We start from the raw sequence: 15,519 nt of genomic DNA on the forward strand, positions 1-15,519 counted from the left end.
AATGAGTTGTGCATATGCACAAAGACATTTGGAGGCAGTTATTATCATCCTTTTCAAACATGTTTCAGTCATTTGTAGGTTGTTTTCCTTTTGGATATTTTTCTTCTTAGCTCAACATCTGAATAAAAATATCCCACATTTATAAACACTGGAAAGACATCTTCCGCTATAGTTTCACAACTTTTCGAATATGGTGCCAAGTCTCGGGGTTATCCCTGAATAAAAACTGCAAGCACAAGTGAAACCGATGCTCCCTGATGAGCAGCAATGTCCATGGCCCTCACACTATAAACCAAAGGGGGACTCTTGACCTTGTGATGTGCTATTTCTCTGTTTTCTCCTGTGTTTGCACTACACACTGTTCTGAAAAAAAAACCATCACATTTGCTTCTCTCCCTAATGAGACACACAAAAATAGTGTACAAGTATTACATTTTAAAGGTTAACACCTTAGACTCAGCACTGTGGAGCTGTTAGCCATTTTCAAAAAAATATTTAACCCATGTTTTTTTTTTTCATTGCTTTTACTTCCTCATGTCTGAGCCCACCGCATATGTGCAATAACCACAAGAAGAAGAAGAAGAAGAAGAGGAAGAATTGTTACATTAGCTGCTTTCTTTATTTAAATGTATAATATCAAAACAAAATATATGGTATTGTATCTATAGTCAGTACCGAAGTGGTAACTTCTGAGTTTCCGCTGAATTCAACGTACACGTTTAAGGAAGAATTGTTATGAAACACATTATTTTTCTCAACAACCAAACAAATACTCAGTGTTTTCAAAATGTCAACATCTTTGTTTTCACGTTATTGTTATTTATTTTTTTTAAATAAATGCTTCCTCAATAAGAAAATATTTTATGTCTTATATGTTAGTTACGCATGAACAACCAACAAAGAAATGTACAGCACCATATAATGACACTGGCTATGTCTGGGGTCAGTTTTATCCCACAGAGGTCTGACTCCCTGTCAGGCCTCTTATGTACAAATAAAATAATCCATGTTTAACCATGTTTTACAGCTGGGGTATTCTAGACCTCTGAAACATAAAAAAAAAAAAAAAAATCAGGGTTTATGAACAATTCTCATAAAACTTGTTTGTTTGCTTGTTTGTTTGTTCTAGGAAACACCCAAGTTTCATCTGAGGACAGGAACCGGTGCTTCTGAGAAAACAGAGGGAGACCCAGGGATGAATGACCCGTAAGCCCACTTACAGGCCCGCTGCAACATATTCATCACAGAGAGACCGTTATCTGTCTGTAGACTAAACGACGAGTAGTTATTATGAATACCGCAATTTGTTGTGTTTCGTAACGCGGTTTGACATAATTAATTAGCCCGGAGGTAAAGCTCTCATCACATGGGCGTAAAGCTGCTGCCTTACAGGGCCGTTAATCCCTCTACCTACTGTAGTCCACGCAGGTTAATGCACACTCTGAGCCGTACAAGCTTGCAGGTTCTGTGCCGTGTCTGTTGGACAGCAAACGAGCCCTTCGCGGTGCTGTTTTTTTTTTTTTTTTGGTATTGTGAGAATAAAGGCGTGTCCCCGAGTCATGCGTATAATAGCCAGGCGAGCTGCGATAAGCATTGGCTCTCCAGTCCTCAGCTCTCTGTGCACCGGCAGACTCACCGGCAACCGTAGGCTCTCCACGATGGCCGATCACACTTCTGAACAAGTGGTATTCAACAAGCCAAAGGTACGTTTATCAGCCGGTGCTCTGTGCTGTAAGCACTGATACCTTAAAGCCGGTGGATTATTTAAGGGGCGCACTTTTTCCTGATTTCACGCACGTTATGACAGCGTGAGTGTCATAAGAGTCCATGTAACAAGGAAGAAGAGGAAGAAGAATGGTTAAATATAGACAGAAATGAAGTATATCCTTATTAAAATAGACATTAGTTACTGTTTTCTTCGTGTTTGTTTCATACCCGTATTAAATCAAGGAAGAACATTTCCATTGCTTGCAGTTTGACATGTGATTACCCGGCTTTTAACAAGACTGGACACGCGGAACTGTGGTATGAAGAGAATCAGCTTTTCACTGTTTTTTGTTTTTGTTTGTTTGTTTTGTTTTTTTCTGTTCAGTTCAGTTTCTGAACCCTTGACTTCAGAAACAGAGACTGGATCCTGCCAGAGCTTTGCTCTGTGCTCAGAGGGATTCTCCATTCATGCAAACTGGTTGGATGATGAAGGGAACCACTTTTAATTCATGTCACCGATGCTCTGCTGCTTCAGGCTGTGCATGATTTTCAGAATACTGGCTGCAAACTGGCAGAACAAGGCTGGTAAAGTACCTTTAATTCGCAGGTAGTTTGACATGCATGTCAGGCTCTCAGGCGTGAGGCGAATACTCACTAGTGCCCTTTGGAGTCTTCCTGCTGACTGAGCATGCACCTGAGCATGCATATAGAGACTGAGGTGATAAGAAGACAGGAAATGACTGTGTCTGTGACAGAGAAACAGAAAAGACGGGTAAAGAAAGAAAGGGAGATGTGTGACACCAGAAGAGATTGTGGATTGTAAAAGGAGAGATCTCAGGGAGCGGTGGCTGCTTGCAGAGATAATCTCATTAAATATTAATTTGCTGTAGTAGAATTGATACCAGGCATGGGGTAACTGCCTGCTGCAGCAGCCTCCACCAGTTCACCTCATACGCTGGCTGTGGTCACAGTAGAGTGGCTACAGGGTTATAACAGTATTGTAAGTGGAGCTGGTAACAAATATTTTCATTATCAATGAATCTGCTCTTAATTTTTTTAATCAATCGATTAATTGTTTGGTCTATATAATATCAGCGAATAGTTTTTTTTAAATTACATTTTCAAATGTCTGGACTATCAGTTCAGTTCAACACATATATGTTTTATCAGTCAATTAACCAGAGCCTGCTGTGCAGTAACACAGCTGGATTTACCAAAACGCAGATTAAATTTAGCATAATGATAAATTACCACGAAGTAGCACAGGAAGTGCTGTCTATGCTGAAAGAACATCCGCAGGATTTCCTTAAATTGCAGATGGGTTAAACAGCTGTCCTCTATCTGGAACAGCTTCAGAATCACATGACCCACACATCAGGCTTTTAAGGGGAGAAAGTAGATGTAAACATATGAGATTCAAACAGTTTTAACAAAACAAACCGTTTCTTGTCGCAAACATTTGGTTAGAAACATCTGATGTTTTCGTCCTTTTTTTCCCGCCTTTGTCAAACAGAGATGGACACAGCTGCACAACATGTACATGAATTCATTTTCTATAAAATTAAGTTGATAAGGAAGCAGGTTTAATCAGCTGTTAGACATAATTAGGGCTGCAAGTGTCAGTTGTATTCATTATATATTAACAGGTTATTACAGGTTATTTTCCGTATTAATCATTGAAGAACTCGGCCCACACATCATCAGAACATAATGAAAAATTACCTCCAGTTTCGAAGTGATGTCCTCTCCAAGTCGCAGGAAGCAGAGAACGTATGGAGCTTTTGCTTAAAAAGGGACTGAAACAAAACTGTCACCAGAATTATCAGTATCAATGAATCTGCTGATTTTTTGCATGTATCGTCAGAAAATAGTGAAAAATTCTAAATTCTGAAGTGGAACATTTTCATTAGAAAACACGCACTGTGCTGTGTCATTTGCCACGTTTCCAAATCCATCTTTTAACAGATGCTGATGAATTCATACCCTTGAGCCTGAGTTTTATGTCCTCAAAATGTCTTGTTTTGCTTTGAGCCTTTCCTCTCCCAAAGGACTCAGTGGTGAAAGTCAGAAGTTAAAACAGCCGGAGTTCTCCAGAGAAACAGCTGGATGAAGCCCAGCAGTGTTCAACGAGCTCATCGACTGCTGCCTTAAACCTCATAGATCAACAGAGTTTACGAATCCGGTCACTCAGATTACATTTGGACATGGTCTGTGCCACATGTGGCCACATTCTTTTAGCAGTGTGAACACAAAAATGTCGTGTTGAAGGACCGTCTACTCAACTGACGTTTCTGCATATGTGGAAGTACATACTCATATAGTTGGTTCTCAAATCGTGTAAGCTGGCTTTGTCCACGACGTCTGAAAATTTTGAGAAGCCCATAATGATATAACACGAGTGCGTCAAACATATTGGGTGATTTTGGTTTGCACCAAGGAATCGGCCCAATCTGTGTTGTTTTGATTTCTTCGTCTTTTCATTTCCGGCAGACTAGGCACTGCAAGTGCATTGCTGCCTCCTGCTGGTTAAAGGCAGCAGTGCATTTGGTCTTTGCAAACAGATTTGATCTTTGGCTTTACATTGCTTTAATTTCTTGTTGCACACTGGCCATTATAAACTCTGAAACCAATTTGTCTGTTTAGATGCTGATTTACATAACCGTGCTCATTCTTCATCGTCATCACTTTCAACCAGATATTAGAATTAAATGCCTCTAGCAAGGAAACTCTAATTTGAGTCTCACCCTGACTAATGAGCGTTGTTTATGCGTTAGCTGTTGAAAGAGGAGCAGAGATTCATGGGAGTCATCTGCGAAGATAAATCACGTCTCTCTCAGCGTTGGAAGGAGAGCCAGAACACTTACTCTTCTCTGACCCTTCTCTGGCACCCCTGGCCTTTCCACCACTCGTTGCCCAGTCATGCGTATTGCATTCATGATGGGCTGCAGCCAAAACATTGAGCTGCAGCACAGTCACTACTCTCTTTTTAACACTACTGGATAGCTGACATTTTGCTCTTCTTCTCTTCTAAACCACACAATTCAGTCAGACTAAACTCAGAAAATAACTTGTTTTGATTGACTGATTTTTTAAATTTAATATCACTTACAGGTTGAGCTTCACGTGCACCTCGATGGAGCCATCAGGGTGCAGACCATTCTCGACGTTGCCAAGTAAGTTAGTTAACTTTTCATACTCAGAAATAGTTTTTCTTAGGTTTTGTGTTGTGTTCATGTTGTAATTTAATGCAATTAAATTTAGTTTTTTGTTGTTGTTGTTGTTTTTGGCCACCTGGGGGCAGTGTAACATGCGTTAAATACAATAATGGCATGGTATCACCTTATAAAGTAGGTGTGGCAAAGATGTTAGCAAGCAGTTGCTTATTTACACAACCAGCAGATATGGAGCAACATTAGCATTCAGTCGTCTTTCTGTGATTCTCCTAGCTCTGGTTTTGGTTTACACCAGCTTCTGCGAGAAATATGTGAGTCCTTAGTTGCTGAGCTGCAAAATGTTTCACTGTGTTCAGTGTATGTCTGGAAACAACACTGATGAGAGTGAACCATAACATTAAAGTTGCTGATGGCAAAACCAAAACAATGAGCTGAAAGACGCTAAATTGCTAAGAGCAGCTTTAACTCTCAAATATTGGTATCAGCCTCAAAAATCCAGTGTGAGTGGAGCTCTAAAGTAAAGAGCGGTACAAGTTTTTTTCAGAATATAGTTTTACAATATGCTGAATGAATCCTGGAATACTAGTTTCAGAGGCTTGTTTTTTTTAAATAATATATAATTCAGCCGTGAAGGCGATAGCTCAGGCTTCAATACATCACACAAACAACTGCCCTCTTTTCAGTTTTTCTTTGCTCAGTACAAATTTCAGCACTGTCCCTGAATTGTTTCTTTTTCCTTCTTCTTCTTCTAGGAGGCGCGGCATCTTTCTGCCAGCAGATACTGTGGAGGACATGAAACCGTATATTATTCTAGAACAGCCTGCCACCCTCACCAAGTTCCTGGGAAAGTTTGCTGAATACATGCATGTGGTTGCGTAAGTGTTGACATGTTGCTTCAATGATTCAGTTTCATAATTACCCAAGGTTTTTTCTTGCTGAGCAGGTGACAGGCAGTACAAAGAGCGAGATTTGAGAGATTAAGTGTCAGGGTCCACCTCATTAGTGTCACAGAAATGTTTACAATGAAGTCCAGTCACGCAGTTTATCACACACATGCATTTACTACAATTATGTCTTTAAAAACCAGAGTGTGTTGTATAGTTTGTGAGTGATGGTACTGGGATGTAAGACACAACGAGATTACGCAATGTAATTCTGTAGCGCGAGGTGGGAGGGAGTTGATTTTAAATGCCAGACATGCAGAACAGGAACACATCATTATCGAGATCAAGTGTCACCTTGGAGACCAAACTAAAAGGAGAGTAAAGTTGTATGAAACCCTTTCCGGTGTCACTCTGTCTTATATTTAGTCCTCCAGTGACAGGGCTGTTTAGAAAAGACCAAATACAGTCTTTCAGATACTCAATGGCCGTAAAATCTTTCAACAATGGCGGCCTGTAGTGGCTGGACTGCAGCACGCAGTTGTGCTGAATGGACCCTTCTGTATCAAGGCTCTTGAAAGCCTTGTGTGCAGTACAGCTTCAACAACACAGGGAACTTGCTAGGTGAGTTTAGCTCATGCAGAATTGTTATTTGAGTTGGGCAGTGATGTGGTTGTGTGTAATGAGAGGACACTGGAGAACAACAGGCATTCAGACCTGTGCGATGAGCATTCATTTTTCAGTGCAAATGCTGGAAGCGGTGTTGTTTTTCGTCACGTGATGTGGGGACAGAAAATGTGCTGCTGAGTCTAAAGGAACTAGGGAAACGGGTTCTACTATTTACATACTTACCATATCCTAATATTTCCATAACACTACTTTGCATTTTCATGCAGTACAGTTATATGGGCAAGACAGACAGAAATGGTTTAGTTGTAAAATGTAATAACCACAAGGTTAGGGATGATATTAAAATTGCTGGGGTGAGGAGGGGTGGCTGAAATTATGGGGGAAAAAAAGGCCTTCCACAGAATTATTATTTTTGTTGAAGACTTGCCCTGACTTAGCCGAAGGGCTGCAGCTAACAACAGTGATAACCACTGATTAATTTTCTTGATATATAAAATGTATATGTCTTGAAACCACACCGTTACCACTAGTCACTTATGTTTACTACAATTTACAATATTTACCAGAGAAGAAGGCTGAAATAAAATATAAATCTGAAAGATTTTTAAAAACTTTTCTTAAAACTCCCCTGCTCTCCCAAAAAAATCACACTACCTATGAAGTCAGTATAATCATATCGGTTACACTGTGCAGATGCATAAATTTCTCATTTTGAAAGCCACAGTTTAGATAAAGGATTAGCAGTGATTAATGGTTTTATTCATTATCATTTAGATAAGTTTATCAAAGCCAAACAGTCATGTCATTAATTTTGAGTTTTTCTCTGTTCTTTTTCAGTGGAGACAGAGAGGCCATAAAGAGGATAGCCTATGAGTTTGTTGAGGACAAAGCAAAGGAAGGAGTGATTTACGTGGAGGTCAGATACAGCCCTCATTTTCTGGCTAACACGAAAGTGGATCCCATACCATGGAACCAGAAAGAGTAAGTCTTTATGAATACCTGCAGCTATTGGTGAAAAATTGTGTGTTGTGCTTTTAGGGAGGAAAATACTAAGTTTGGCTCATTTCATTTTTTTTTTTCTCTGTGTTTTCTTTACTCAGAGGTGACCTGAGCCCAGATGAGGTGGTGCACTTGGTTAACGAGGGCCTCAGGGAGGGGGAGAGGGCCTTCAGTATCAAAGCCAGGTCCATTCTATGCTGCATGCGCCACATGCCAAGTAATGAACTGTTCATGCTCCTGTCTGCCAAAACTGCCTTGTGAGATAAGGTTCCTTACTGTACTGTCTTCTGTCCCGTCCAATAGCTCTGCCTCGGTTATCCTTATCAAGTAATGAGCAGGAGCACCACAGGAAAAAAAAACACAATATGCATAGAAATGTTAATGCATATGATAAACCCTTACAAGTCCATGCGTCACAAAACCACGCGTCTCCAGATTTAAAGATTCTGAATTTTTCAAATGAGCTGAAGGACTGAGAGCTTTTTCATGGGTTCAGAACATTCTCTCTTGTTAAGTCAAATTAAAAAAACATTTTTTTTGGAAAAGATTAAGAGTGCAAGCAGTTCTTAGTCAAAGTAGTGCTTTGAGCTAAATGCTAATATCACTATGCTAACATGCTCATAATGACAGTTCTAACATGCTGATTTGAGGCAGGTATAAGGTTTACAATGTTCACTATCCTAGTTTAAGATATTAGCATGCTATCGTGCTAATTAGCACTTAACTACTTTTGATATTGATGCGAATGCCTTTAGTTTTGCATGTTTTTGGTTATAAACCAAAGCAATAGATAAATTATACCTTTGACCTGATGATGGCACTAGATGAAAAGGTAAAGGATTAACAGAGCCATTCTGTTTTGGAGATACATGGCTTTCACAGGACAGTGATAATGTGCTATATTAGAATTAGCAGCATTAGCAACATCTATGGCGTGCACAGTTTAAAAGGTGTACCGCAGTTAACTGTGGCAACTCGATCGGTTCCTGTATCAGAAGCAGAAGTAACTGGAGTCGTATGTATGTTGCAATACGCTCCACTCACGCAGCTGTTATCTATGTAACCCAGCTGCCAACTGCAATTCATATGTGCCATTTCCTATTTTGGATTTCACTCTGTAAGAGACTACAGATGTATGTATGGTTGTGTGTGCATTTATGTGTTATCTATCTATATCTATCTATTTATCTATATCTATATCTATATATCTATATCTATATCTATATCTATATATATGGACATGGATGTAGCATGATGCTGTGTCATCCCATTTCATCTACTCATCATCTGCATGTGTGTGGTTTGAGTTGGCAGGACCAAACCGTGTAGTAATGTCTGTTTTACATTCTCCAGGCTGGTCCATGGACGTGGTCGAGCTGTGTAAGAAATATCGCAGCGAGGGTGTGGTCGCCATTGATCTGGCAGGTGATGAGTCACTCAAATGTGAAGCCAATCCAGAACACATAAGGGCCTATGAGGTGAGTCCTTTAATAACAGCAGACTGTTCCAGTCAAAGCATGAGGAAGATTAAAAAGGCGTGGGGCTTTGCTGTGTCTTTGTTTTGTCCCTTTAATCACAGCCTCACATGCGAAGCACTGAGCAACAACTACTACTGCAACAACAAAATCAGTTAATGGTCATAATAATAACCGAGGTCAGCTATGCAGCAGCTTGTCTCACTGCTTCGTGAAAAGCTCAGTCTTTTGTGCCCTTGAATGTGAATGTTTTGAAAAAGCCTGCGATTCCTTACACAGTTTAACAGGAAGTGTGATTGCTGGAGGGATATTACAGACAGCATAAATAAAAGTGGACTGATTACTTTGGCATTAAAGTACAGTGGCCATCAATTTTATTTATAGTGGATCAATGTCATTTCGAGGTTCTAAAAAGATTTGACAGTCACGGAGCCCACCTCGTGTTCCCACAGACTGCAGGCTGATAGAAATATGGCTGCAGTTTATCGCAACTTTCAGGAATGTTTAGAAAGAATTTGTAGATGGTGGAAATGGTTCAAATTATAAACACCGTGGTATGTTTTTAAAGACTAATGTCAATCTTTTGGTCCACTATTTAGTCCAGACTGAAATATTTTAACAGTACAGACATTCATGGTGTCTCGAGGATGTGATGTGGCTTGTGGAACAGGTTTGAGCTCAGGTGTTACGGCTAACTGACAGTTTTTCTTATGAACATAGATCTTTATTTTTTTTTTCCACTGTCAAACTGATGAGGATTTCAATGTCTTTATCTGTTATAAAAACAGTATGGGAGTAAAACCCAATATCCCCAAACCAATTTCCTCTTAAACTCTGAGGATTCTCAGAAAAACTCAATTTGATTTTCAGCCAGCATTTATTGATTAATTCAGAGAACACCACAGTAAGTAATCAATTTTGCTTGTCAGACCGTAATGAATGAAGTAGATTAATCAGTTAATACTCTGCCGCTGTGGAAGGGGACAGAGTCTTACCTAAAATTAATTGCTTGCATGGACACAGGATGGCTTGACTGCCTGGGGACAGATCATAATATTTCAGCCAATATACTGTATACAGTTTAGGACAGTGTAGGAAAATGAATAGAGGTGGAAGTTTTATCTCTTTATCAGCATCTGGCTGTTACTAGGTATTTCCTTTGGTTTTCTGTTACTACACATTTCTATATTTAGCATTTGTGTATTTGAGTCATGTATAGTTTAACATTACAGTCTGTTGTGACTTTCAGCTAACAACTTCTCCATCCTGCTTGCTAGAACCATGATAAGCACAGGCCCTGGAGGTTGTCACCATGGCAGCACTAATCACCAGCCGTACACTCAGGCATGTGTTGATGTAGTGATAGCGTAGAGGTGGGCAGTAAACACAAAATGAAAATTCTTTGTGTCTGTTTTCTATCAGTCACTAATGTTGTACTTGAGATGGCAAACGTGTGTGTGTGTGTGTGTGTGTGTGTGTGTGTGTGTGTGTGTGTGTGTACAAGGCCGATCACTACAATTTGTTTAACCTGTGTGACGACAAGGTTAAAATACAACCAGTCAATAGCCATTTGAGGCAGATAACTGGTCAATAATTCAGAGCTTTCACGTGATGGTTTACAAGTATAGTATTTGCACATCAATAATGCCATAATACCACGGAAATGATTTGCCCATAATTAGACTAAACTAATATTAACTCAGATTTGCAAAATCAGGACCCACTTTTAAATATATTCCAGAAACTTATTTTAACTTATACTATTTTTTTAATTGTTTGTTTTTTGTTTTTGTTTTTGTTTTTTTAAATTCAGGCCATTTTGTCTGCATGTGTGTAATTGTGTGTGTACGCAGGCTGGTATATGCACTGTATGTATGAAGTGTTTTGTATATTTAGGGGACTTTATCAGTATGTTGTATGCGTACAGTATATGATTTACTGTGCATAGTTTCCGTTTCATTTTTCATTTTAAAGCACTGCGTCACATCTAGTTTTGATATTAGCACCATATATAAATATCTATTATCATTATTATATAACTACAGCGTATTATACATGTGGTTCAATTCTCCGGAAAGCATTCTCACTATCTGCAGTGGAGAGAGGATCTGAAACCTCATCAAGCTGAATCTGTGTTGATGGAAGAAATGGAAATGTGCTTCAATTATTAACGAGAAGCAGAACTGACAGAGCAGAGTCCAGGCTAATACTGAGGGTTATCTTCATAACTATGTGACCTCTAGATACATACATGCAGATTAAGCAAGGCATACTTGGAGTGTCCAAGGTTATCAAATGCCAAAATGAAAACAGATGTTCAAACCAGAGGGCTGCGTTTAGTTTTCCCTCTTTGATGATGTAAACAATCTTTCTTTGTTTAGTAGTTTATGTAGTGAAGAATGTTGTTCTCTTATTCTAGAGCCAAAGCAACACTTTCTTTCCCTCTGATACAAAATAAAACAAGTGTGTACAAAAACCTGTCAGGATGATAAAAGAACCTCAGTAGATGCTGCAGTGTCGCAGATGTGAAAGGCAGATGTTTGGCTGTGCTGTTTGGCTGCATATGTGCTCCATGATTGATTTTGTTGACAGGAGGCAGTGCGTTGTGGGATCCACAGGACGGTTCATGCCGGAGAGGTGGGCCCGGCGTCTGTGGTGAAGGAGGTGAGCTGCTCAACAATGACGTGAGACATTTCTGAACTGGGTGGTGAGAACATCTGAGAACTTAATTGACTAAACAAAACAATGGAGTCACGCACTAACATTAGAAATGACTAGACGGGCTTTTAGGGAAGAGATCCAAATAAAAAAAGTCGGTGAAGGAACATTAATGGAAGGCCCTTCAAATCACAAAGGACTACATATTTTAACGCTGACTAGTTTGTATCCACAGCAACAAATGCTCAAAGGAGTACACAAACACATACAAATACATATGTGTAGGTGCACATATTGCAATTATTGTTTGCTGTTTGCATCCATCTCAGCTGCGATGTCTCAACGTCTTTTTATTTAAAACCACGGTATGATCCCACTGCACTGTGTCTGCCAACATAAAGTGGCCTCTCTCTAAGCAAGCCATCCTTCAAAGTGACAGTTCGGCTATGCCACAACAGTTGCAAGTGTGCCTCTAGAAATAGCCTGCATGCAGATTCTGCTGACATGTACTACAAGGAATTTTTTTTTTTTTTTTTGTAGTTTATAGCCTTTTGCATCTTGTGATCCCTGTCTAATATTTTAGGCTGTGGAGGTGCTGAAAGCCGAACGTGTTGGACATGGTTACAGAACCCTGGAAGACCAAGTCCTGTACAAAAATCTGCTGGCTCAAAACATGCACTTTGAGGTAAGGAAATATCCAAATTCATTGCTATTTCCATCAAAACAGCTGAGTCGCCGACAAGGTTATTAAATTGTGGCTGCATTAAAAATGCAGACATGCTGAAATGATCCTGTTATGTAATCAGCTGAATGTACTATGTGCTGTTCATCGTCACACACTGATACCTTTGATCATTACAGACGGAACGTGAGATTGTTTTATCAGGTAATTATAGTGATACAGTTGACTGACAGTAGCTCAGTCCCCAGTGGTGACACAGTGATACAGTGACCCCTAGTGGGGACTTAAGTGTTACAACCGGTAGGAGAACAGCTGCAACAGTTAGGCCTCTGAGAGCTCGCTGTGCTGTTCTGATTGCAGGTGTGTCCTGTTTCCAGTAAGCTGACAGGAGCCTGCGACCCGGACTTCACCAAGCATCCTGTCATCACGTGAGCTGCTTTTATTTCACGTGACGTTCTGTTAGTTAACCTGCATTAAAGCAGATGTAGACACTTTTTCTTTGGATGTCATTACTTCCTTTATGCAGGTTCAGGAAGGACAAGGCCAACTACTCCCTGAACACAGATGACCCTCTGATCTTCAACTCAACCCTGCACCTCGACTACAGCACCGCACACAAGTACATGGGATTCACAGAGGAGGAATTCAAACGACTGGTGAGATCAAATGCATGAATAATTGGGGCAGTGGTTCACAGAAAGAAGGCGTTTGAATGTGGTTTGAAATGATAGCATGGGGAGCAGATACCCTGTGCGTGGCGATGCCTTTGTCCGCTGCTAATGAAAGCAGGAGAACAAAAGATCAAAGAAGTATTCCACTGGGCACTGAAAAGCTTCAGTCCCATTGAAATACTATTATTCCTGATGCTTTTAGACAGTGTGCGAAGAATTGTGCTTTACATCCAGGTTCATCAGGTTAGCATATGCACTGAGTTTGACTGGAATGGGGGACACTGCTGGCTTGGCTGCGTCCAAAAGTAACAGAATGTACCAGGCTGTTTCTTGGCGGGGTGCAGTGACTTCCTTAAGTCTCAGCTGGTTGCCTGGCAATCCCATGGTGTCGACTCCAGGAAGAACCCACCCCCCGTAAAACCATAAAGTACTATTTTTATATTTTAGTTTTTGTACAGATTAAACAAACAAAATATAACACCTTCATTAGTGAGCTTATGAGGTAACTTGACCGAGCCAGGCTAGCTGTTTCCCTGTTTCCAGTCTGTAACACCAAATTACCGTACAATTACGAAAGTGATATCAGTCTTCTCACCTAACTCTCAGCAAGAAAGGCAATGAGTGCCAAACATCAAACTACTACTTTAAAGTGAATGTATAACCTGACAGCACACTAAAATTGTTCTTTATTGACTTCTTGTGTCTTATAGAACATCAAGTCTGCAGAGTCGAGCTTCCTGCCTGAGGAGGAGAAGAAAGAGCTAGTCTATAAATTGCGTGAGGCCTATGGGATGATACAGAGCACTGCCTTTTAAACATTGTTGAGGAAATCTGAGGAGAAATGTGACCTAACCCAGGGACAAATCGCTCTGAACCCTTAATCCCTCCACTGGATACAGGGAATGTATCCAGACATAAAACTTATAGTATAATATATCACATATGTTGTTTATCATAAAGCTGCTCCCTTCACCTCATATATCTGTACATCATCCGCGTTAGGGCTTATATTTTGCCAGTATTCCATCTAAATACTTACATACCTTTAATACTTTAGTTTACAGCACAGTTTTGGGAGATGTCGTGGTGCTCTGCAAGGTGCAAGGAAGTGTTTTTTTGTTAATATAGCAAATTTTTTTTTTATATCAAAACTCTGGATACACTTTTCATCTTGTGTTTACATCCTGTCGTCATAAAGAGAATCAGGGAACCTTCAGGTATCATTCATCTCTGTCATAGCTGAAACTTTATGTTATAGTACGCTAGACATTTGTGGTAAAGAGTGAGAGCAAGTGATAAAGGATAAATGAAAGCAGTGCTGACTGTGAACTTACTACTTATGGGAAAAATTTGGTTTACTGTGAACATTCATCGTTTGGTTTAAGGGTGAAATGAGGAAATCCGGTTTTACAAACATAAGTGCTTTTTGCCCACCACATGCAAAACTACAGGACTCATCAGGTACAAACAGCGCAAAACCAAAAGTCTAGTCTTACATTTCAACACTAGGTGGCACACTGTTGTCGCCTTGCTGGACAAACCACTGGTGACTTAATGTGGTTGTGCACTTCACAATTACTCTCTCAATTATTTTGATGTATATATTTATTTAAAATACTTTTTTCATGTCTCTAAATGAAAAAGCAGTTCCATTTGTAAGAGTCACAGCTCGCACTTGTGAAAAATATATTTGACCATAATAAAAGCTACTATGGAATGTTTCTGCATGTCAGACTACTTCTTTATGCCGATAATCTGCTGCTACAGCAATTTCAAATAATTTTCTAAGCCCTGCCAGCCTTTCCAGCCCTTACACACTCACTAAGCATTTTATTAGGAACACCTGTGCACCTGCTTCACCTGCTACTTCATGGTATTATCCAGTCAGCCAATAATGAGGCAGCAGCGTGATTCACAACATCATGCAGGTGCAGGTGAGGAGCTTCAGTTAATTTTCACATCAAACTCCAGACAGGGGAAAAAATGTGATCTTAGTGACTTTGACTGTGGCACTATTGTTGGTGCCAGACAGGCTGATTGGAGTATTTTCTGAAACTACTGATCTCCTGTGATTTTCACACATAACAGTCTCTCGAAGTTTCACTCAGTATGAAGCCCCCCAAAAAACATCCAGTAAGCAACAGTCCTGTGGACAGAAACACTTTGCTGATGAGAGAGGTCAGAGCAGAATGGTCAGACTGAATGGAGCTGACAGAAAAGCTAAGGTATCTCAGATAACCACTCCTTACAACTGTGTTGAGCAGAAAAGCTTCTCAGAATGACCAGCACGTTCAACCTTGATGTGGATGGACTACAACAGCAGAGACCACGTCGGGTTCCAGTTCTGTCAGCCCATAACAGAAATCTGAGGCTGCAGTGGGCACACTATCACCAAAACTGGACAGTTAAAGACCAGAATAAGGTGGCCTGGTCTGATGAATCTAGATTTCTGCTGAGGCTGCTGAAGCAAAGACATCTCAAACTGTGAGACTTCATGTGAATTCAGTGAACTTTAGTGGCTTCCTCCGTCACCAGGTCTGAATCCAGTAGAACACCTCCTGGTGGAACAGCAGACTGGCAGCGTGAGCGTGCAGCTGATAAATCATGGACGAAAATCTCAAAAGGATGTCCCCAACATCTTGT

At 40.2% G+C, this 15,519-nt stretch overlaps 1 protein-coding gene across 1 annotated transcript; it reads left to right on the top strand.

The window, feature by feature from the left end:
* The first annotated feature begins 1,559 nt into the window (after positions 1-1,559).
* Positions 1,560-14,597, top strand: ada (adenosine deaminase). Its single transcript, XM_041057110.1, has 11 exons — positions 1,560-1,703; positions 4,819-4,880; positions 5,633-5,755; positions 7,229-7,372; positions 7,492-7,607; positions 8,744-8,868; positions 11,458-11,529; positions 12,107-12,208; positions 12,566-12,633; positions 12,732-12,861; positions 13,587-14,597. Exons 1-11 carry the CDS (start codon positions 1,560-1,562, stop codon positions 13,689-13,691), a joined length of 1,191 nt encoding a protein of 396 aa, XP_040913044.1. The 3' UTR covers positions 13,692-14,597.
* The last annotated feature ends 922 nt before the right edge of the window (positions 14,598-15,519 follow it).

This window comes from Toxotes jaculatrix, chromosome 2 (genome assembly GCF_017976425.1).
Source record: "Toxotes jaculatrix isolate fToxJac2 chromosome 2, fToxJac2.pri, whole genome shotgun sequence".
Classification (NCBI taxonomy): Eukaryota; Metazoa; Chordata; class Actinopteri; family Toxotidae; genus Toxotes; species Toxotes jaculatrix.

Coding starts and splice junctions, on each gene's coding strand:
- ada (XM_041057110.1), top strand. CDS start 1,560: ATGCGTATAATAGCCAGGCGAGCTGCGATAAGCATTGGCTCTCCAGTC. Junction 12,209..12,565: donor CTCAAAACATGCACTTTGAG/GTAAGGAAATAT, acceptor TTCTGATTGCAG/GTGTGTCCTGTTTCCAGTAA. Junction 12,634..12,731: donor ACCAAGCATCCTGTCATCAC/GTGAGCTGCTTT, acceptor TCCTTTATGCAG/GTTCAGGAAGGACAAGGCCA.